At 41.7% G+C, this 23,575-nt stretch overlaps 1 protein-coding gene across 1 annotated transcript; it reads right to left on the bottom strand.

Moving 5' to 3' along the window:
• Positions 1-22: 22 nt before the first annotated feature.
• Positions 23-21,236, bottom strand: KCNG4 (potassium voltage-gated channel modifier subfamily G member 4). The gene is made up of 3 exons (XM_026092573.2): positions 20,948-21,236; positions 19,268-20,067; positions 23-1,674 (listed from the first exon to the last, which is right to left on the bottom strand). Exons 2-3 carry the CDS (start codon positions 20,015-20,017, stop codon positions 889-891), a joined length of 1,536 nt encoding a protein of 511 aa, XP_025948358.2. The 5' UTR covers positions 20,018-20,067; positions 20,948-21,236; the 3' UTR covers positions 23-888.
• Positions 21,237-23,575: the final 2,339 nt, after the last annotated feature.

The raw sequence follows: 23,575 nt of genomic DNA on the forward strand, positions 1-23,575 counted from the left end.
TGGACACTTACAGATTGCCAAGTCATTTTCAAAAACTTTATTTTTTTTAATCTTTCTTCCAGAGAAGCCATCACAATTCAATAAACAAAATAACACCAACTCTTTTTTATATGGCCACTAAGTTTTTGGTTTTTTATTCTTCGTTATGTTATTCTTCATTATTATTTTTAATAAGTATATGAAAAAGACATTTTAAAACTTTTGCTATCTAGTATGAAATGTTTACAGTTTGCAACTGCATTTCAAGCAAATTCTCTTGCAAACACTATGTAGTAATTTACAACAGCAGTGCAATTTGTTATTTATAGTTTGGTCATCTGACTGCAGGCAAACTTTGAAAGCTTTCACATACAGTGCTTTTATTTTAAACTTTTTAGTGGCTTTAGATAGAGAATGCATATTTGTACTGAAGATCCTTCTGTACGCCTGGTTGATAAGCATTGTAAAAACAACACTGGTGCATAGCCCTGAAAGAATCCATTCTAATGCTTGACTCAAGGTGTTAATTGCAAAGAACATTGAAAACTCGAAGGCAAATAAAATAACAAGTGTATTTGTGCCAACAGAAGCTGTTTTGTTTGTTACTCATTCGGTGTTAGGTATTCAGCAAGATACATAACTGGCAGAGACAAAGTTGAGTATTATCATTAGTCATAGCGAAGAATGAGCATTTATCATTGAATAAACTCTGACTTCTGACATTCTCAGAATCTCCAACTCCATAATGATGTGTTGGAGCTAGCTGAGTTGGCTTGACTGCTTTTGTTATACCCATGTCAGAAGAGAAAAACTGCTTCAAAATCTATTTTGTTGCTTTGCTTTGTATTACGTTAGCATACATATGTGTATATTCCTATTCTTGTTCTTGGGAATGGTTTATAGCAAGGTTTAGTTCCCTGTGTAAATGTATTTGATCGGTGATACTGGCTCCTCCAGGATCAGGCTGTCTGTCTCGTTGAAGGTGTCACTTTCTCCAGAGTGATTGGCATCTTTTATTCTGTTCAGCCGAGACTGCAATCGTTCATGTTCCTTTCTCAGCTCTGAGTAGGAATGGGAGAAAGTGTGGAATATCGATGTTGCAGGAAAAGACATGATGAGAATCCCGCTGAGGATGCTGCTCAGAGCCACCATCTGGCCTGGTACGCTCCGTGGTACCATGTCTCCGTACCCCACAGTGGTCATTGAAATGATAGCCCACCAGTAAGAGGCAGGGATGCTTGTAAATTCAAGCACCTTCCCAGATTCATTCTCGGCAAGATAGACCAACGGAGAAAATAGAGTGACAGCCACACATAAGAAGAGCAAAAGCAGGCCAAATTCCCGCGTGCATCTCCGAACTGTGAGGCCCAAAGTCTGCAAGCCCAAGGAGTGCCGGGCAAGGCGCATTACATACAAGATCCTCAAGGCACGTAAAACCCGTAGCACCAAACCAACCTTCTCCAAATATGTGTTGCTGCTTGGCCTCTCAGCCTCCTCATTTGAGTCATCATCTGTCAGGATGAGGGAAACATAATAGGGTGAAATAGCCAAGAAGTCAATGATATTTAGGGGCCCTTTGAAGAACTGACACTTGTTCCTTGCCTGAATAAATCGGAGGCAGAACTCCAGGGAAAACCAAGCCACACAGATGGTCTCTATGACGAAGATGTAATAGCACTTCTGGGAACACTCGCCCTGACACAAAACAAAAAGAAATAAAAGAACAGTTTGTGAACCAACATCCAAAAACATTAAGAAAGAAGAAACGTGCATCTACTTGAGCCACCAGTATCAGAAATAAACAAATTCCAGCCAGCAGATATGATGGTATGGCAGCCATCTTTTAATAGTCTATAAAAGGTAATAAGTACATGAAATATCTAAATGAACTGATATAACTGTTGCTTATTTTATTATGTTGCTTCTTCCAGTACAAATGAATGAAATTCTTCTCTGTGTAAACTCTCAGTATACAGGCTGTAAGTCCCAAATAAGTCCCACTTTCAGCTCTCAAACAGAAATTAATTTAAACTTGACTGATATGTAAGTCTGCACAAAAAATAATTTCTCTTGAAATGACAGACTGTGTGAATAGCTCTGCAAACTTCTGGTGCTGTTCAATGTATAGTGCTTGCACAAATGCTGTGTACTCTGATGCAATTAGAAGTGGTTTAGAGATACTCATTAAATCTTCTGAGTCCTTGGCTCAGCTATGCCTTATACAAATCATATTTTTTTCTGTACATGCAAATGTTTTATGATAATTACAATCTAAAGGAAAATAAATACCGATCTAGCAAGTGAAACTTGCCTTGAAGAATCCTCTCACAGTATTGAGGCCGCATGCTTTTAGCGATACTTTCTGATCTTTGTTATCAAAGGAATTGCATTAGTTCAGCTACCTTTGATGCCCATTTTTTATTTTCCTGAGCTGAGCTTAGAAGGTGAAACTTTTTTTGACCTTTCCAGTGAAATGAGGAGGCAAATGTAAATTAGCTCATGATTATTTGGATAAGCAAAAGAATACATTGAGCTTTGTCCTTAAGTGATGAGCAGTGTATGAGGAGCCATTAGGGAACATCCAGCCAGAGAGACAACCAACAAGTGGTCGCATCAGGTACAGTAAATCAGGTGTATGTACTGCCTTCTTCATATTCGCGGTGCCTGCTTGCTATATTGCAATTGGTTGGAAGTGAACCAGGTACTGCTCAACATTTTTTGCCTTATAGAAGGCAAAAAACCAGCAATGAAAGCAGCATGTACTGCTTAGCAGCTGGACACCTTCTCCAAAAAGCACGCATTATTTTTTAAATCCTGGTATCGCTGCTTTCTTACATACCTTATTCATTCTATTGATAAATACATCCCTGAACCTATAAGGAGAATCAGTATATTCTTAGGAGACCTGCTCTTCTGATTGGACTTTTTTCATTTAAGCGTTCTGAGTAAGCTTCTTGAAAAACACCACCTAAGAGGTACTTGCAGCATGTTTTCACAGTGGCATGCCATTATTTAAATGAAGAACTTGCATTGATGCAAATATTTGGATTACAGGTCTAATCCAAAAGCAGTCCAAGTCAACTGGAATCTTTCATGGACTTCAGCTGACTCTGAAGAGCCCTTGCAAACTTTTCTTCAGTGAGCAAAGTATAAACCTACGTGTATCTGAAGTATTCAGGTTTGACTCTTTAGTGGAGATGAGAAATCTCTTCCTGTCCCGTAAGTCCTGGACACAGCCATAAATGGGAAGCAGAGAAGTGGATTAATAGATTATTGTCATTATCCTTTGAAATTCCAGACTGAAATTAGAGTATAGGGCATCACTCCATGTTTCAGAGAACCACAGTTTAAAGGCAGCAATTTCATTTTATGTATTTAAGTTGCATGAAAATTAACGTTTAGCAAATAGCTCTTCCCAGCCAGAACTTTGGTACACAGAGACTTGGGAAGGATAAAACGTCCTCTCCTTTTATGCTCACTGAACAGGGGATAGTGACTTGCATCTCTGAGATGTTCACAACCACAGAAGATCAGGCAGAACCAGAAAGGGTAAAGGAGAAGCTGTGCAGAGATAGAGCCTCTTTTTTGGGTAGCAGAGTGGCCATGTGATATTCAGGAATAACTGCAGACTCTTGGTTCTTGAAAGGGTTTTTGGTAACTCTGTGCAACAAAGTAAAGGCTGCTGTATGCATCTTTCCTGATAGCCTGTCTCTGAAATTAGGCCAGGAACAGTTCCCGATACAGTATTATCCATTCTCAGCCAAATTTCACAAGCACTATTGATTAAGTACAGCATGGTAAACACATACCTCTACTACTAATTAAACCTACTGCCAGTGTTCATGATGCAACACAGAGCTTAACTGATGTTGGTTTTTGAGTGTCCCTTGTGATAGTGTTACTGATATTCTCAGGAGATAGTAAGTCTTTTCATTCAAGCAGTATTTATATCATGTAGCTCCGCAGTTGTCACCTGGTACAGTCCTTGGCTATCTGAGACTACCTCCTAAGTAAAATGGCAATATATGCTTTACCTGTATGTTTTGGCCCATCTATCCCTTGGGGCAATTTAGCTCTGTAGCACTTTTTGGGGATTTTTCCTCTTTCTGCAATGTACAATGTCATGATCATAATTTGTCTCTTAAAGTAAACACCTCAAAAGGGAATGAAGCCTCTGCCCTGCTAGAGCTATGCAGAGAGGATCAGGTTATAGCTGTATTTGAATTCACTGCCACGGCAGTGCCTAGCGTGCACTGATGTTTGCAGAATTGCTGACTTGGCTTGATAAGATCGCTTGTAATCAGCAATCACGTTGTACAGTGTTCACTTCCTCTGAGTTGTAAATTATTTTTACAGTGCAGCCTGGCTCTACCTGCCTATGATCTCTCTAGTGATGTGTCCTATGAATTATTCATCATTTCCATGAAGATTTGTTTTATTTTTTGTTAACTGGACTGAATTTCCAGTACATCTGCTGCTTTATTTACCTTTATACATTTACGACCCGTTCTACAATAACAACTTCTACAGGTGACATTGATCTCAGATCATCTTGTTGCTTTCACAATTCTTCCTTCCTTGAAAATACAGAAAAATAAATTTTGTTTGTTGGGAATTTTAACCATTAAGATCTAAGCTATCTTTCCAACTGAATATGAATTTTCAAGTTGTAACTTTCTTGTAAAGACTAATTTGGGAGGTTGCTTTTTTTTTTTTTTCCCCCTCAGTAATCCCCATGTAAAGTCATATATATTTAGAGAAAGCAATCTGTGCAAGCAGCTTCCCAAATGCATATTTCATTCTTCAGAATAACATCTTTCAATTCAAGCTTTTCAGGAGTGTTACTGGGTATTTTATTTCGCCTATGTGCATAGTTGTGGGTATAGGTGGAAAAGATGGTGAGTTCTCTCCTGTTAGTGCACTTTCTTTCCCATGTCCTTGCAAAAGACACTTCAGAATCTGTGTGAGATTCAAACCACACTTTTTTTTTGCTGCAGCAAACAAAAGAGAATATCACCATTTCTACCTCTGTGACTCATGCAATGCAATTCTGTGCTACGTTTTTTTCTGATGAGAGAGAGAAAAAGAAGGATGTGTTTGCTTCAGGCATGCCTACGCTACATGAAGGCATACAGCAAAAGCAGCCCCGTTTGTCTCAGAGGCAACGGATATATCCACGCAGCCCAATGCAGTTCTGTATGAGGAGACAGCTCACCTGAGCCCTAGAAATAGTGTAGCCAGGTTATCATCTCACAGCAGGGCTATTTCACTCCACGGCCTAGTGTAGATGCACCTGTATTTTGTCAGTCCATATACGATGTCTGTCAGAAACTTCCAAGCCTCTCTTTCTGTCTGCTTATTTCTCTGTCATGAATGTCTGGAAATTAAGTGTAAAAACCTGGCTCTATAGGATTTAATGAGAACATGCTCATTAATTTTACACGGAGAGATAAATTTCATCCAGTGAGTTCGTACGTGAATGTTCCTCTTAGGAATGCTTGTATATAGTATGTAATATAAGTGACATGATTTATGGATGATATCCCTCTCTAACATCAATCTTATTCAAGAGAGTAGATTCTTCTGAACATCCTATTCAAAAGTAGCAAATATTGGAATGGTAAGAGGGTAAAAGAGGGAATATTAAATACCAAAGCCAATATTTAAGGAGAGGAAAATATTTAAGGAGATATTTTCCTTAAGGAGATGAGAAAAGGAAAATATTTAAGAAAAGGAAAAATTAAATACCAAACCTCTCCCAGTATTTCTGATGGTTTCAGACTTCAGTGTTTCCTATTCCATATATAACTGATGTCCAAAGAACAGGCAGAATAACACACTGACCTTAAATACTATATATTTACCAGAATATGGACAGCTTTATGTCAGTGGTAAATTTCAAATTTGCTGTTGTCACTAACTTGTCATGAGATGCCAGTTACTTTCAGTAAACTGGTGAAGGACGGCTAGCAATGATCTGGAGGAGAGAAGCCTAAGATCCCATCCTGAGCATCCTAGGTATCAAGTGCTGACAATGCAATTGTAGGCCAAATACTCTGATCCATGAAACGTGTTTTGCATAAATAGTCAATAAAGTAGTTTCTGTGCCATGGGAGCTTATATATCTTTCCCCTTGTTGATCAAAGCAAACACATTTGGGAAATGCCAGCAATCAATAACTGCCAAAACAAAACCAAATGAAAAAAAAATCCCTCTCTTGGCCTTGCCAGTAGCTAGAGCAGAATTCTGAGCTTTTATTTTCAAAGCTTTGAGTCCAGTTTGTCCCTGAATTTCTTCACATACTGTCTGCGTTTTTGCACCCAAATTATCATGGTGTAGCTCTAAGCAAATATGGTGTTGGCTGTGCACATTTGGAAATGATCAGGTCTTACATAAAACTGACCACAAAATACTTTGGGATTTTTAGCAAAGCCCTCTGGGATGTTTTGTATTTATTGTAGTGACCATCAGTACTCAAACTGTCATTGACTCTGATGGGAGAGCAGTTAGAATAAAGCTGAGCTCATGTGAGCAGCTAATTCTTTATACCTCATTCATCTTGCAGATTTATTTTTGAACAACACCAGAATTTATCAGGATTTATGGAACTTGTGTCTAGCTGAAATTCTACAAAGTATGATATAAATATAATAAAACAACTGCCTGGTATTGATGTTACTTGTGGAAAAAACATTTGGCTCAGCAGTGAAGGAAACACTAATTTGTATATAAAAAGATATATATTGAGCCTGATGGCTGAAATACTAAGTGATTTCCTAAATTCATAAACCACCTCAGAGCAGTGAAGTGGCTGTTCCAAAGCTCTGTACCACCAGAGATAATAAGTAATTCCTGCTTCCTTTTCACTACTTCCTTCTGCTGTATAAGGTGTTGGTTCATTTTATGCGTTCTCATACGTGGTGGGATGTTTATAGTGATACCATAAAGTTGCTCATTTTAGGATGCTTATATTAGCTTTCCTTTGGATATCAAAAAATAGGATCACAATAAAATGTCAGAATAGCTGTGCTGAGTCCAGCTAGCCCAGTGTCGTATACCAACAGCCTAAGGAAGCACAAATGCCCAAGGAAGAGTGATAACGGGCACATCTCTACCTCCCAGCCTCTAGCTGTTTTCAGTTCAAGAGCTTCCTGAGCCAAAGGCAGTGTTTGTGTAAGGCTGAGCTAAGCCTGTAACTGAATTTCTCTTACATAAGGTTGGCCATTCTTTTGTTTACAGCCTGTTGCATAAAGATTCACCTCTTTTTGTTTTGAGCTAGGTTCCTGCTCATTTCGTTTGATGCCCCTTAGCAGTTTTGGAAGGGACATTGGTTGGTTGATCCACTCAGTTCCTTCTATTTGCAATTTTGCAAATAGCCCCTGTCGTAGCTCCCTGCAGTCAGCTTATTCTCACTCTGAAGAGCTCTGCCTGCTCTAGTCATTGCTTGTACGAAGCAATTCCACCCTCTTTGCCTATGTCTGGGTCTTTTCCTTTTTGAGATGGGACTGGAACTGCAGTTTTGAAGTGGGTGAACTGCAGGTTCATATAGTCAGATGTATAGCCAGTGTATAATCAACAGTTCAATACATTTTGCCTTTTTAATGCGTGCTCATAAATGTGTAGGCCAATTGGATCCATGTAGGGCCAGTGTTTAGAATGTAAAATTTCTAATTATGAGAAACTTTTCGACACTGGTAAGTTTTACTGTAGCTGTCATCCAGTACCTTTTTCAAAAGGATACTCAGCCTTGGTGAGGCTGCAACTGGAGCGCTGTGTCCAGCTCTGGGCTCCCCAGTACGAGAGAGACATGGAGCTACTGGAGCGAGTCCAGCGAGGGGCTGCTAGGATGGTTAAGGGACGGGAGTATCTCTCATGTGAGGAAAGGCTGAGAGAGCTGGGCCTGTTCAGCTTGGAGAAGAGAAGACTGAGGGGGGAGCTTACCAATGTGTATAAGTATCTGAAGAGAGGGTGTAAAGAGGATGGGACCAGATTCTTTTCAGTGGTGCCCAGCGATAGGATGAGAAGCAACGGGCACAAACTGAAATACAGGAAGCTCCGTCTGAACAGGAGGAAGAACTTTAGCGTGAGGGTGACAGCACTGGAACAGGTTGCCGAGAGATGCTGTGGACTCCCCATCCTTGGGGGTATTCAAAAGCTGTCTGGACACAATCCTAGGCAACGTGCTCTAGGTGACCCTGCTTGAGAAAAGGGGTTGGACTAGATGATCTCCAGAGGTCCCTGCCAAGCTCAACCATTCTGTGATTCTGTGTGATTCTGTTAATGATTTCAGCACCTCTGAGACTATGACTAGCCTGGGTAATGTGTGTCAGCTGAATCTGAGACCTCAAATGCATATGTGAGTTTACAGAACTTACTAACTGTGAACTCAAGCTAAATAAACTAAGGAGCTATGTGTGGCTTGCAAGATAAATAAGATGCATTTCCTGGCCCAGTGCCCTCTTGGCTTACCATGAAACATTAGTTAAGACATAATGACATCTAGGGTAATAAACAAAACAAGATCTTGGAATTATGCTGCACTATCCCATTTTACAAGGGGCATAAATCTGATCCACTGGAAATAATATTTTTGCATACATCAATAATTATAGTGATGCCCAGGGAGACTGAATCAGTATTTCCCTTGGGGAATATATAAACCTTATCCATCCACCTCTGTTTTCAGATGCAACATAGTTTGTTACATATTCATAATAATAATTTTTCTCCTTATCTAGAACTCATTTATAGATAACTAGATGAGGACATCAAGGAGCAGTCCTCTTAGCTTCAGGGTCTCAGTTTCTCTGCTGACCATTTGTGGCCCACTTGGTTGCACTCTAAGACGCTTATAATTGAAATATGCTACAAAAAACCCGTTCTGAATTACTACCTTCTTATCTGCCAATTAAATTCCTACTGCTGAAGACTTTCCCCAGTACCTTCTGAAGTGGCTGTTTACCCTTTAGCCCGTTGTAAGGTGTTTTTTAATAAATGCTGAAGCAAACACAAAGTAAGAATTTATATTTTGCACATTGCACACTACAGTATGATCTTCTTATAATATAATCTGGGGATTCTGAATATTTGAACCTGAGTCTGTCTGGATTGTCAGCAGGTGAAGGTTATGTTGCACATTGATACAAAGGACATTTTTCCTAAATTTGAAACAGGATCTCAGGTTTTACCTCTGGCTACCTTACCAGTATTAACTGGAACAGATCTGTTCTTTGTAATCCTTGGTAGAACACCGTGGAAATCGGTGGCACAGTTTTGATGGCTAAGTAATAGCTGGCTGCTTACCAGCAGACTAGCAATGTTTAGCACTTTTCTGAAGAAAGGTATTATATCCCCATCTGCTCTACGTTGTGGGCATGGATACTTCATGTCGTATTACTGATTCTTTAAAAGCTAACCAAGCAAACAAATCCTTTATAAGTGTTTTCTGGAGGGGTAAAAAAGGGAGTTTAAACTATCCGAAAACATCAGAGGCATGCAAACTTGTTCTTAATCTGAGGAAAAATGGGGAAATATCCTGTTATTCCCATTATATTACAAGTGCAGTGCTGCAGCTCTACTGCAGCAACTGCAGTACCAGTTTTCTGTCCTTGGTAATACCGAGTCTCCTTGGAAGTTCATTGGCAGCAATCTGAGCCTGTTTTCTATGGTATGTAAATTGGGATTTCACACAGGTATATAAATAGGGTGGAGTCTGAAGTACAGGAAAGGTGAATCTGCAGCATTCCTCATGATCTCCTTTTTATGTTTGTCACTGAAAACTGTTCATGGTGATAGCAGATTTTAAGTTATTTCTTACGTAAGATCATCTATTTCCTAGTTAAGGTGCCAAGGTTGCATCAGTGATTATATAATACTTTGCTAATATCTACTGCTAGATCAATATATGATGTATTTCAGAATCACATCCATCCCTACAAAGAGCAATGTTTCCTAAAGCTTTATAGTGGAAATCAACTTATACATTAGCAATACAGGTATATGTTGCTTTATCAAGATTGAAACAGCTTACTTATACAGTATACTTATGAGAAAGGCAACTAGTATTATTTGTGAAGCAATATTGACAAAAGTCCTTGAACTCAGCTAGAAGTTGTGATGGAATCACTGTATGCCAACGCTGTTATTCCCAGCGGCATATTTAGGGAAACCAGCTGGCTCATCATCTTAAAACAAATGAGTGACAGACAGCAAGAATCTGAAAGCTCTTCCCAGCTAGATCTACCCTAGGTGCAGAAGTCATTGCTTCTGAGTGAAGGCTGTTTTGATGTTTCGTCACCCAATTTCAGAAGGTCTCCAGAAAGATACTGAAAAAGGCACTCCAAAGAAAGCAGGGAGGAAACTCAAACAATACGCTTGACTCTTCTTGATTCAGACTCCTGTTGGAGTCCTGAAGGAGACTCTCTCTAAATACTGAAAGGCAGGATCTGGACCTGCCTTGCACCCTGCAAGCAAAGCATAGGCTGCTAGAATATCATTTTTCCAACCAGAACCGCAGGGCCTGGCAGCATGGTTGATGCAAGGTCACAGCTGACATCTGCTAAACTTTCCCTGCCGTATGCAGATTTTATTTGGTACATTCAAATACTGTGTTACTGCTCAGATCCTTTTCTCAGATCCACACACAGTTTTGTGGACTGAGGCCAGTGTCCACAGAAACACCAGCAGATGAGATCATTCTGTTTTGTGGCTATTGGCTGTTGAAGAGAAGTAGAACCTGCCTGCTGCCTGCTTGTGCAGGCTGCCTGCTGTCCAACACGTAACAGAGAGGCTTATCTCAGCAAGGCTGGTCTTCTTGCTGTCTGGCCTTTTGGTCCACTCAGATTAAAAAAAAAAAAAAAAAAAAAAAAAAGCATTCAACTTGGTACATGGAGGATTTAGAAGTAAAACTCTCACAGAAAGTTTCCTCTCCAAGCCCCAGGCTGACTGACTTCTTGGGCAGGATGTTGTTTTCCAGCCTCGTGCACTTCTGGGGACTGCGTCCTAGCCTATAGCTTCTCCCCAGAGAATTCCCTCTGTGGGATAAAACACAAGCTAATAGTGAAGAAATTCAGCTTCAGTTCTTGCTCCAGCACCCCCCCAAGTCCAAGATAGTGGGTCTACAGAGTGAGTCAAAAAGTCGAGAGAATGGTTCGGGTGGAGAAGAGGCAGACCAAGACCTCTGCGTAGGGAGCCGAGATACCTAACTGCCTGCCCAGATCTCCTCATCCCAGTGTGTGGCAGGAAATGAACAGATGCAGGGGAGACATCCATTTTGGCTGTAAAATGGCAATTTGGTTGGTAAGTAAGTGTTCCCTCCATACCTGGAGCTGAGGGGATCTAACTGCAGTGCCGCAGGTGCTGCTGAATCATCAGGCCTGCGCTGCTGCTATTATCTGAATAATTAAACCATGCTCTGTTGAATCAAATGATGGTCAGGCAGAACTTGAAAACCCCATGTTATGGATCACTCCATTATTGGATTTATGGTTACAGACCCGATGCAATAAAATGGAAAGGTTTACTGCCTACCGAGAGGGAGACTGTAACCTGATTTACAGGATGATGAGCTTGTTAAAGGAGCGCTGTGTATTCCGATCACACCACCATTTCCCACTCACTTTGCTTTAGGGGAAAGAAACCTGGACTTGTGAAAACAATTGCTACAACTAGTACATTTGAGGAAACTGAACTAATATTGGGTTTATATTAATGTGGACATTAGAAAGAACATAGAGAAAGGGAAATTATTATCTCTGTATCCAACACATTATCTCCTCTGGGAAGAAATGTAACTAAAGTAAAATATTTCAATTAAGTTTTAAGCTTGGGTACTTGTTCTGCAACCTCTGTGAGAATCAGGCTGATGAATTTGAGGAAATGATATTGATTTAAACCAATTGGAGGGGTGACCCTGAAGTGTTTGGGTTGGGAGAAAGAGGCGAAAGTATTATCTTTTTTTTGTTTTTCCAGTAATAAATTTAGTGGACTTCAGTTTGTAACTGTGAGGAACAGCACAGTCAAACAAACAAGGTATTTGTCTGGGACTCTGGAGAAAGATCTTCAATTTCCAGTTTTGCTGCTGGTCAAGTCATTTGCCCTGTTCTTGTTTCTTTTCTGCTTCTTTTGTGGCTGCACCATAATTTCTTTAGAGAAGAAACTACCTGTTGCTGTAACTGTGTAGTGTAGAGCGTACATGTACAGTGGGGTCCCAAATGTGGTTGAGAAGCAGACACTGTGGCAGTAAACGCAACATAGGCACTTCATAGCCCTGATGCTGCAATGAAATTAGCAACGGAATCTGCTCAGACCTCTTCAGAATTAAAATACTAGATTCTGCATTTTGCTGTAGTAGTAGGCTGAAGAGTGCTAAACATGTCTATCATGTTTGAAGAGGAATTGTAAAGCACATGCAAATTTGGGTGGTGGTTTATTTTTAATACTTGATGCATTATTGCTATGAACTCGGAGGGAGCATCGGCTCCAAATGGCATTTTCCAAAGACAGAGCATCACTGAGGAAACACCCATCTTCTCAAAGGAGGTTTTTATTAAGTTACCATCCCTGCTGAACCCCCTGAGATAACTCAAGTGGAGAAAGTGAACAGAACTTTTTTCCCATTGTAGATATTACAAACTTGAAAGCAGCAAAAAGAGAAAAGAAAGCATGATTGCCAGAGAAGGACACATTTGCTCGCACATGGAATTGCAGTAGATTGACTGCCCGTTGTGGAGCAGCTACAACAGCTGGGTGTCCCCTCAGGGTAGCGTGCAAAGCCAGAAGACTTAGTGCAGTTGGGATGCAGCCAAAGCTGGGTGGACATAAGGCAAACTAATAATGTCTAATTGTGCTTTCTGAATGCTGGACCTTGCGCTGGCAGGGCCAGCAGTTGAAAACCATGCAGAATCCATTTACTCACTGAAACTGTGTCCAGACTTTTAAAAGAAAATTGTTCTCTGTGGCAGCAGGGGTAACCTGAGATATTGATGTTCAGCAGCACCTACCTCCCACTGAGCCCCCTCTTTGGTTGTGTAGGGCTGGTAAGTACTGTAAACTCCACCAGAGTTGTACAAATTAGAGTTAATGTTGAAATATGCACTTCTGTTTGTGGGTGCTTGCATTAGCTGTCCCTGCAAAACAGTTTGTTGCAATTTGCAGCTATTTAATGAGAGTCTTAATGTTACAGTCCAGTTTCAAGGTCAGAGCATAGGACATTACTGTATGTGTATGCAAACCTCAAAAAAGGCATGTCCCATAAAGCAATAACCCGTATATATCAAAGTCCCCGACTTGAGTTTTCTGATTTTTTTTTCACAGCCATAGTTTTTCTTAAACTATTGCTTCTTATTTCTTCTATCTTTCTCCAGATTATATTAATTTAATTAATTCAATCCATGATGCAAATAAGGTAGCTGAATTCTACTGTGCACCTAGTAGATTGGAGGTTTTTTGGTGCTTCAGTGAAACACATTTTCATACTTTAAAATGCTGCAATATTTTAACTTCCGACCAAAATGGTTAGAAGAAATCAGAATTGTACTAGATGAGCTGGGAAAGCGAGTGTCCACAGTAATTATTCAGATAAGAACCCAGTAAAATGTACTGAGCAGATGCAATAAAACCAAAGCACATCCAGCTTTATTTTCTTCCAAGTAATTTCAAGTTTTATATATATATGTTCCAATGTATTTATAGATAGGCATATGCATATATGCCTTTATTGTCTTACACTTTTAAATGAGCGTTAGAAGTGTTTCTGAAAGTCGGAACTTCATTAATCTCTTGGCAATTGAACGTGTCATTCTGTGCCATGCTTTGTGTGATGTATGCCTTATATTAGAAGATAAGTCTGAGCATAGCGTTAGTGTCAAACACCCCTGCTTTTCAGATACGTTCTGAACAGTGTCCTGCTTCATTAATACTACTCTGAACTACTCATTGAAAAAGATATTATTCAGCAGGAATCATTTTGCCCTGGCTAGCCAGCTAGAAAATTTTTTTTGATCAATATTTAGGCCCCGTTATTTAAAAGCTATAAAAAAGGTAGCCAGCAGTATTTGTCAAAACCTGGCTGTCACATCCAATTTAGCAAAGGTGATTGCTTTTACCAGTTGGCCAAATTACACTTTCATGAAGAGTCTTATCTTTGCAGAATATGTGAGCTGTAGGACTGGGTTTACACACCTCTCCAGGACACTTTCGTATGGGTTATTACCTCCTCCAGTTACTCCAAGTTCTCCAGATTTTCTTTTAGTAAATGCACTAGAGATATTTAACATTATCTGCGGGTTATGGGCAGGGTTGGAGCGTTATGCTATAATGTCTTTGGAATGGATTTAATAGGCTGAATACTAAGGATATATGTCTTGCAAACATACCTTAACATACTGAACTGATTAAAAATAAGTCAATGTGAACTTTTATAATTATCACATTTAGCTGTAGAGATACTAATCCTGATGAAACAAATATCTTATTTGATTTTCTTTCTCTTCACTGTAAGAGCAATAAATTGTATTTTCCCCTCTGAAGTATGATAACTCCACTTTTTAAAAAAATGTTTTTCTCTTCAGCTTCCTGTAGTGAAGAGGCCAAACAGACTGTTTTCAGTATGATACAGGCAGCATGAGCAACATTAAACATTGAAAAAACATAAGTCAGAGCTCCCAAAATTATGATGCAGAACGAAAAATCATTTAAAAAATGAATCTGTGTGTTATGTATCTACTGGGTGTTTTTCCTTTGTGCATGTTTTCTGGATTCTCTGTGCAATCAGAGGCTAAAAACTTATTTTTTTAAAAAGGAATTTGATTTGCTCTTAATCAAATGACCCTAGGAACAGGAGCTTTAAAAAATGGATATTCTCAGTTTCAGGGTAAGATCATTAGACCTGACAATACTGGTTGCAACATATGTTGGTTATGTTTCATTAGATTATATACAATGCATAAAGCAATTACAAGCTTCTCAAGGTCAGTTAAAGAGCAAACGCAAAATTTAATAGTAACCAGGTCTGGCCACTCACTGATCTCTGGATAGCAGAGGGAGAGCTGAGGATGGACATTTCCTTCCCTCTTAACCGGGGCCATGCGAGAGCATGTAACTGGGGCTTGCTGGGAGCTCGGTTAGCTTGCCTTCCTCACCGGGAGAAGGAGATCTGGTTGTTGCCAGTGCCGAGGGACAGAGAATGGAAATGTCTGGCTTTGCTTTTTCTCCTTTTTTTTCCCCCTAATCTTAATTTACTTGGCTTTCTTGGAGAAAACACCTTGTTGTGTCCTTTCTGCTGAATCATTGTTCCAGAGGACGCCAACCCGAAGGACTCATTAAAAGAAGTATTTCTTCCAAAAGAAAATCCCAAGGGTGCTTCAAAGCAGAGAGTGGCCCTGCCCAGGCCCATCTGCGGTGGTTTTATTCCAGCTTTCCATGGTGTGATGAGCTTTTTCCTTCGGATCGGTGTGCCGAGCAGTTGCACCTCCGCCCCTCCGAGTCTGGATCCCGCTTGTAACCCTGAGGTGGGACTCGCGCCTCGTCTCTAACGGGCTCGTCGCTGTTCCTTCGTCTGAGGGAAATGTTGGCGGATTTTGTCAGTCGGGCGTCCTTGCTCTACACGTGCGTTCCCGGGTTCGGACTTGCCGTGCTGTCGCGCTTCCCGCCGCTCCCTGTTCGGACGAGGACGAGCAGCGGGGCCCCTCGCCTGCCGCGACCCCGCACCGCCGCGTGCCTCCGGCCGACGCTCCCGTCTGCTTCCTCCCTGACGGCAGCGTGCTGCTCATAGAGGACGGGTGCAAGTGTCCCAGGGCAGGCTGCACCGCTGCTGGAGGAGGTGAACTTTCGGTTGTTTTATCCCCAAATGACCTGATTTGTTACTGATGCGTCCCACTGGCCCTGCGTGTGGTAAGTCCGCTTGTACCTCCGTCCCGCGGGTAGACCCCAGGGGTTGACCTTGAGCTCGCTCCGCTAGACAGGAGTTGCTGGGCCGGTTTTCGGGCAGTTCCTCAGCCCGGGGCCGTTCCCTGGGGGCTGCATCCACGGCGCAGAGTTGCGTTATATATAGGTGCAGCACCGCTTGCCCATCTGGCTCTGTTTTTCTTTCGTAACTCTAACGGTGAGGTTCATAAGTGCTGTTTGAAGTACTCTAGGGGATGTGTCTGGTGTTATTTATCATCGCTCGTTCGTTCTTTCACCTTCGGCTGGGTTCCCCCCCCCCCCGGCGCTACCCCCCCTCGCCCGCCGCCGTGCCCCTGGAGATGGCTCCTTCCAGCCCCCGTGTTGCCAGGGCAACTGGGCTTCCCCGATGCCGCTCCTCATCCTCGCTCCCATCGCTTCCCGGCGGCGGGGGCTCCCGTTTGCTCCTCTTCGCCCGCCCGGGCGGCTGCTCTCCGCTTCGCCGCAGCCCCGGCTCGCCGGCGGCCGAAAGCACAAGCCGTCTCGTGCCTGCGGTGGGAGCAGCCAAGCCTCCGAGCGGAGTGGAAGTCACCGTGTAGCATTTTTCCCTACTTTTTTTCTTCTCCCGGAGCTGAAATCCAGCCACTTCTTACTCTCATGTGTGGCTGTGATGATGGGAAAAAGGAGCCTAGAGTGGTACCTGTGCAGCAGAGGTAAAGCCGTTTTCATCCGTGCTTCGGAACGGACAAGTTCTGTTTCCAGTGGGAGTGACGTTGGAAGATGGATCCCTGCAGGACCTGCTGGCGCGTTCCTGCGTGGAGGTGTAGCCAGCTCCGACTCCAGAAACGAGTAAACCTCAGGTCGAGTGCAGGTGTGGAGTTACAGGTGGTTCCTGGTTAACGCCAGGAGCTTGACTGTAGGAGTTTCCCTGTTGGTGGTCACTGGGCAAGGGGCTGTGGTGTGGTCTCTGTGCCCAGCCCCAGAGCCAGCGTTTCTCGTGTTGGATGCCCGTCCCAGGCTGCTGGTAGAGGTGCCCCGTCCTGGGCTCCTTTGCAGAGGTCAGCCAGCGAGCAGTTCTGAGTTACAGATCAATTTAGGACAACTGCAATTGGCCTGGGTATGATTCAGCCACAGTCAAGAAGCAATATTTTTAGGCAATTAAGTTATACGAGTTCTTTGGCCAGTTCTAGCTAAAATACTCTTTTGAGGTCCCAGTGAGGAGATCTTAGGTATGGCAGCCTAAGACTTTAGGAATGGAGAATATTTTGCTGTTCACATTCTCTGCTTCTCTGCAGCCCATGAGTATTCAGTCCCATCTGTCCGCTTATGCTTTCTCTGGCGTAATTTTAAATGACTCAAAAAATAGGATTTTCAATACTCTGTTCTATGCTCCTGGGACACAATGACAAAGTGCATAAGACTGGTGCTGTAGGTGTAAATTATGTAATGTTTCCTACTGTTAGGACTAATGTGGTCCTTTGCTCAAGTTCATCCTTCATCCCCTCCTCTGCACTTTGAACATTCTTGCTTTTGAGCTTGTTTAAATCTAGTTTGCTTGTTTTTAAAGTAGTGAAATTTATGCAGATCTCTAAGTGGTAATGTCATCTGTGTTTTATAGAAAATCCAGGGACTGTGAAGCAGCTGCAGTTCAGTTACCAGATATGTTTTTAACACTGAAGATTCTTCCCTTTCTAAAAGACGGTTAATTATTTTTAAATCGCACAACATATTATATTAAGCTGAGATCTAAACCACTATGTGGTCCTCCTTTTTCATGAAAAAATATTGATAAGAGCTTTTCCTGCAGTGGGTTGAAAATTAAGATGAAATGCATGGGGTTACTTCCATTAACAAAGTTAGTAGGAAGCACTTCCTAGAGGAGAGTTTGTGCAATTTTCACATCTAACTGTAAGAGGGATGCTCTGTATTTAAAAGGCTTCCTTGGAAGTAGTGTTGAAACATTATAATAATTTTTCCTTCCTATGGTAATATCTGTAGGAGATTTTAAAAGTCCCAGACTTATTACTGAAACATAAGAGTCCTCTTTTGGAAATGTAAGTTAATATTCAAGGGGTTAAATGGAACAAGGAATGATCTTAAATTTCAGCCTTCTGTGCAATCATTAGTTTTACTGAAAGACATCAAATATCATGGCATATCTTCACCATGACTGCATTCTGTGCTGCTTTGAATTACTGCTTGAGCAATAAAATGTATACAGATTTCTGTGCTGTGCACATCATGCTGTGCTATAAATGTAAAAATGGTTTTATTCATCAGTGTACAAGACTGAAGAGTGTCTTGTCTCATAGCAGTGACTGGGGCAGAGAATTTATTTAACCAGAGCTACTTCCACACTTCTGAAAGGGCAGTTTACAAATGAACTGGAGGAGTCATTAGGGAGATCAGTCTAAGGTTATTTGATTAATTCAGACCTTATTACATCTGAAAAAACTTTGAATTGTTAGTTTCCTCCGTCGTCTCATTAGAATGATAAATCTTTAAGACACTGAAATACTCACAATGATGTTATAGAAAGGATCCTTCGTACATGATACAGGCTTGACTTATTTGCCCTGAATTACTGCAGATAATTTCCTCGAAGAGGGTTTATATGTGGTTAGCAGTTCGTTTTCAGCTAGTATTTGGCATTGGTCCTACAAAAAATACCTATATGGGCAAGTACAGAATTCTGTCGACATAAAATTATGTTTTTGGAGACCCAGCTTTGAGTATCAGTTTCTGTTAAAATAGTTCATGTATCTCTCATCCTTTAATCTTCGCATAGCTATTTAACTGTAACATTGTACTGGGGGGAAAAAAGAAAGAAGAATATTTCTTCCTCCTGAAATCATTCTGTGGCAGAATTATTACGAAGGAAGACATCCAGCTATTTTAAAAAATAAAGATATCAGGGGAAGATGTTTCTTTAGCTGACATGTCCGAACAAGAGTTTGCTGATAACTAGAGGGTAAAGCATGCTGAAGAGAGACCTCCACAGCGTGAGTCTGAGAGTCTCAGAGCTAACAAGTTAATTTAATAACTTTCACTAACAACTGCTGCTTCTTAAAAAAGGAAAGCAATGGTGTATTATAGAACTGCAATACATATTCTGTCCAGAAGGTCTTTCCTGTATTTTAGCTGACAATTAATAGAATACTTAATTGACATTATTTTAAATCAAATGTCACTTGGAAGCTGACAAAGGTAACTTAAGCCATGATTGCATTTTTTTGCTATAGACCATTTCATTACCAGAAGCAGTTTTGAACATCATGCCTATGGATTTTCTGTATCTTTTTTAGCTTTTTTTATGATGTGTACCTAACAGTGCAGGCAAGTTTCTTGTAGTTCTCTAGTAGATTTAAAGAGGGTTGTAAGACTAGTTAAAAAGGGACTTACTTACCCTGTCTTCTTCGGCTCTTAAATCTGGCATTGTGCTAACACAAAGGCTTATAGCTGTGGTGGCCACAAAGAGAATGGAGAGACAAGCAAAGACTTTGCCTGGAAGTCCTGACTGGGGATTTTCTACCATATCTCTGAGTCTGTTCATAAACTGTCCGAATTTGGTTTTCTCATCCAAAACACATGCAGCTTCTTTGCTCTTCCGGAGCTCCTCCTCTTTGCGTATCTCGGCCAACTCCTGCAGTTTTTGAAATAGTTTTCGAAAGCAGCAGTTCTCCAGGTTGGTTTCCTCAATCCCCCAGTATCTCAGCTCCTCCTGAAAAGACAAGGCACACATGTCTCTTAAGAGCATCAGCTTCCCTGCTGCTAGAAAGCTGACAATCATCCCGAAAGCATTGGGGTTCCTGTCAAAGAAGAACTCGTGGGTGTCTTCGTCGTAATCGTCACACAGCTGTATGATTTCTTCATAGGTGCTGCAAAACTTTAGTTTGCTCAGTCTGGTCAGGGGAAATTCATCTAAAGTACTCCAAGGTAGCAGGTATTTGATTCCTCCAACATTTATCATAATCTCTGTCTTTAGATCGACTGCAGAGACTTGATCAGGATGGTGAATCCTCCTGGCTCTTTGGTAATGGACCCCTTTGACGGAAGAGGTTTCAACGGAGACGGGAAAGAAATGGCTCAAAGAATTGCACGAGGTGTAGCTAATGTTACTGTAGTCTTGGTCGCTGCCTCCTGAGAGAATAGGCATCTCTAAGAGTTCTCACTGGGACATCCGAAACGGCCTCAGACCAGGGTTATCTGTCAGTCAAAAGATACAGGAAGGAGGAGAAAACATAGTAGAGGTTATTGCAAGAGCAATTGTTCACTAATTGTATCACTATTGTTTCAGGCTACTTTCCTAAATGACAAAATTAGCGAGCGCCTGTTTGTAAGTAAAAGTCACCTCTGTGCTCCTTCCTGAGGTCTGCAGGCTGTGAGTGCAATTTGCTTTGCAGTGCGATTGGTTGTCTGGCAACACACAGACACCGGGAAAAGCTGAAGCCTCATTCAGAATTATTGCAAAGTGTCGGGTGCCTGCAAATCAAAATGCGAACAGCCCAGTCTCTCCCGACACTTGGCACATCTTGGTCACTGTTACATCTCTGCATTTTCCCGTGTTGTTTGTTGCTTGGCTCTCTTATTTCTGTAAACCACGCTGCTTAATAGTTATTAGAGTTACAGTGGTCAATTATCTGCCATCAGCTGGACTTGAGGTTCTTAATTGCTTTAACTTGAATGCTCACAAACTGGAATTCCTCTTCCTTTCGCTACATGCCTGTCTTGCCTGCCTCTCAGGGGTTTTGCAAGGATTAACTAGTTGATGTTTGTAAAATGCTTTGAAGATGTAAAATGCTGTATAAATGATGACTATTTTTATCAGCCCAGTCTCATGTCGCTGTAAATTACTGAGAAAATACAGTGAACATTTGCCCACCCAGGAGAAAACTATGCTACATGAACAGAAAGCAAAGTGTTCTATCAGTTTGGGGGGAGAGAAGCAATTGAAACCCCCCCCCCTTCCTCCTTTCATAGACAAAAGCCTTTTTTTTTTTCATAATCTCTAAATGTTCACAGGCATTTATTCCCCCAAGTCAGTGAACTGCAAAAATCCCAAAGAAACTTCCCCAAAGTTACTTACCACCCCGCCATGGGCTGCTGCCCAGAGCCTGGCTTCCCCGCAGGTGAAGTGTACATGCCGCAACCTGGTCAGCTGTCCTCTGAGTTACAATCCAGCAGAAAGACCTGGGGATATTTTACAGTATCGATTACATGAAAAATCTAAATAGCACTCTGGAGATCGCAGTCTCTTTTCTCTTTCTCTCCTTCTTCTGTGGAAGGGGAAAATATTCATATGTCCATATAATATATGTTGTACTAATAGATCCTTTGCAAAGGAGGCAGTGTCTTAAGTGGCAGCTCCTCTTCTGGACTCCTGGGGCTTCATGGTGAAATACGCTGAGCGAGAGCTGGTGGATCCTGCCCTCTCCCTGTCTCTCTTCTCTTTCCCATGGGACTGTCAATGTGGTCCTGGAAGAGGAGGGGAGAGGGAAGGGGGAAGGGCTTAGAAATAATCTCTCCAGCATCCCTCCGTCTATTCAGCAGGCAGCAGGCAGCAACTGAGTGAGAACATGGAGTACAAGGACAGTCTCCTACTAATCAGGTTTAGTATTAAGTAAATTCTGATGAAACTAGGTATTAAAACAATTGCAATTGCTATTAACTCCCGCCTTTGTTATAGTCATCCCATAATTGCTTGTTTTGGAGACACCAGTCACGTTCCTTAGAAGCAGCTTCCATGTCCTGCCTCCCTATTGAAATAGGGATTTGATGTTAAATGTCCCTGGATGGAGAGGGAAGTTTCTTGGTTACAAGGATGCTGGGCCTCAGCCTTCCTTTGGCTAATAGGAAAGTGCTTTCCTCCCATAAAAGAAAGGGCATCTGGCTTGCCAAGAACGGATGCTGAACACTCGCTTTCCCAGATCAGCAGTGGTTTTCCAGCAATCAGGAACTTCCTCTTGTCTTCTTTGCACGTGATGGGCAATCAGACATAATCCTTTTCTCACCTACATCTGCAAGGGGCTGAGCATGCTGTAATGCTTTTGGGTCCTGTACTGCCAGTAGGTCTTGGGCTGCCTCAGTCAAAAATTGGGATGACATAGATTTGACCCATATTCTATTTGCGTGTCCTCAGTTAGAGGGTTCGGGAAACTTACTGTCAGACCCCAGTGACAAGTGCCCTCTGTGGTACTCCCAAATTCACTACGAAAAGCCTTAGCTCTTGTTCATATCCAGCTTGGCTGAAACCACTGAACCTGAATCCTATTACCACTGAGGTGTGTGAATCCACAGGATTTACTTATCCCATTGCAAGAATTAAGGTCCTGTGTCTTTATCAGAGTTTGGATTTCCGAGCTGCTGCTTCTCTCCTTTGCACAGCTAGTACAAGGCGCAGGTGGTGCCCTTTGCTTGCGCTGTGCTACCTACCCTCCTAACATCTGCAGCGTTGTGTGCTGCCGAACTGAGGCACCCGGGACGCAGGGGCTGCAGCTGTTTATCAGCGCTGAGCAACGCATTCCTAGGCACAGCCTAGCATGGGAGTCTTTGCTAATTGGACCTTTTGGCACATCTCTCCTGGCCCACGTGGTGCCCGGAAGATTAACTTCTTATCAAGCTTCACCACTGGGGTTTACACTCAGGTCCTAATTATGCCATCCACTGAGAAAGACCAGATAGATGCCTGGAGGCAACTGAGTTCTGGGAGCATAGCTCAAAATCACTTAAATCCTACCACCTTTGTGCAAGATGTGGTTTGCTCTGCCTATCAGTCTCTCTTTTGGATTATTTTTGCAAAGAAAAAGCAAACCTCTTCTAATTAACTTTGGATGGATTGTTTCACAAAAGGATCAAACCAATTAGCATTTCCTTCTTACCTTGTGAAGCCCTTGTGTGGTGTTGTTAAGGGTAATATTTCTGAGACCAGCTGACACGAATAAATCCAAAACAAGGCGTAAACATTGCAAAGCATAGAATAATTTAAGTGTTATATGTATTTGTCAAGAAATGCACTTTTTTAATGTTTAAGTCTTCACTTCTAGTATTAGTCATTAATTTATTGGATCTGCAGTTGTCTGTGGCTAGACCAGGACCTCATTGCCAGCTGGAGCCTTACAAGTATCTGTCAGTCAGTCCTTGAGCTATATGTCTTCATAAATGAGACAGAGAAAAGATGGAAATATTTGTATCTTGATTTTATCCGTCGAAAGTGGAGGCACAGAAATGATAAATACGTTATCTGGTATCTGAAGAAGCCAGTCCCTGATCTCAGCTCTGAAAGTCTCGAATGTGTAACTTCGCCGCAAAGCCGTGCTCCTACTCTAGCCAGACTCTGCGTTCTGCTGTCCTGCACCCCACTGCCACAGGGATCAGTCTCATGTGGTCCTCCTTATTTGCTTGCTCTTTCACTTATTTTTTGTTTCTCATAACTAAAGCTATAGTTTTCCTGTTAAATCTCCATGAATTTGCCCTATTCGGTATGAAGTTCACAGTCTTAATTCTTTTTTTTTCCCTTCGTTGTTTCGCTTATAGTTTCTGGAATTGCTCTCTCCTTGCTCCTTAGGAACTTCTGTTATTTGCCTTTTGCGCCTTAAATGCAGTTTCCGTATACTTGATTTATTTGTTAAAATGAATGGCAGTCCTATCTCCTCCTCCTTGTTTCCCCTTTTTAGTCTTTCTGCCAGTCTACAGTAATCTCTTTTAGACCTGCCCC

Source organism: Dromaius novaehollandiae, chromosome 13 (genome assembly GCF_036370855.1).
Source record: "Dromaius novaehollandiae isolate bDroNov1 chromosome 13, bDroNov1.hap1, whole genome shotgun sequence".
Taxonomy (NCBI): Eukaryota; Metazoa; Chordata; class Aves; order Casuariiformes; family Dromaiidae; genus Dromaius; species Dromaius novaehollandiae.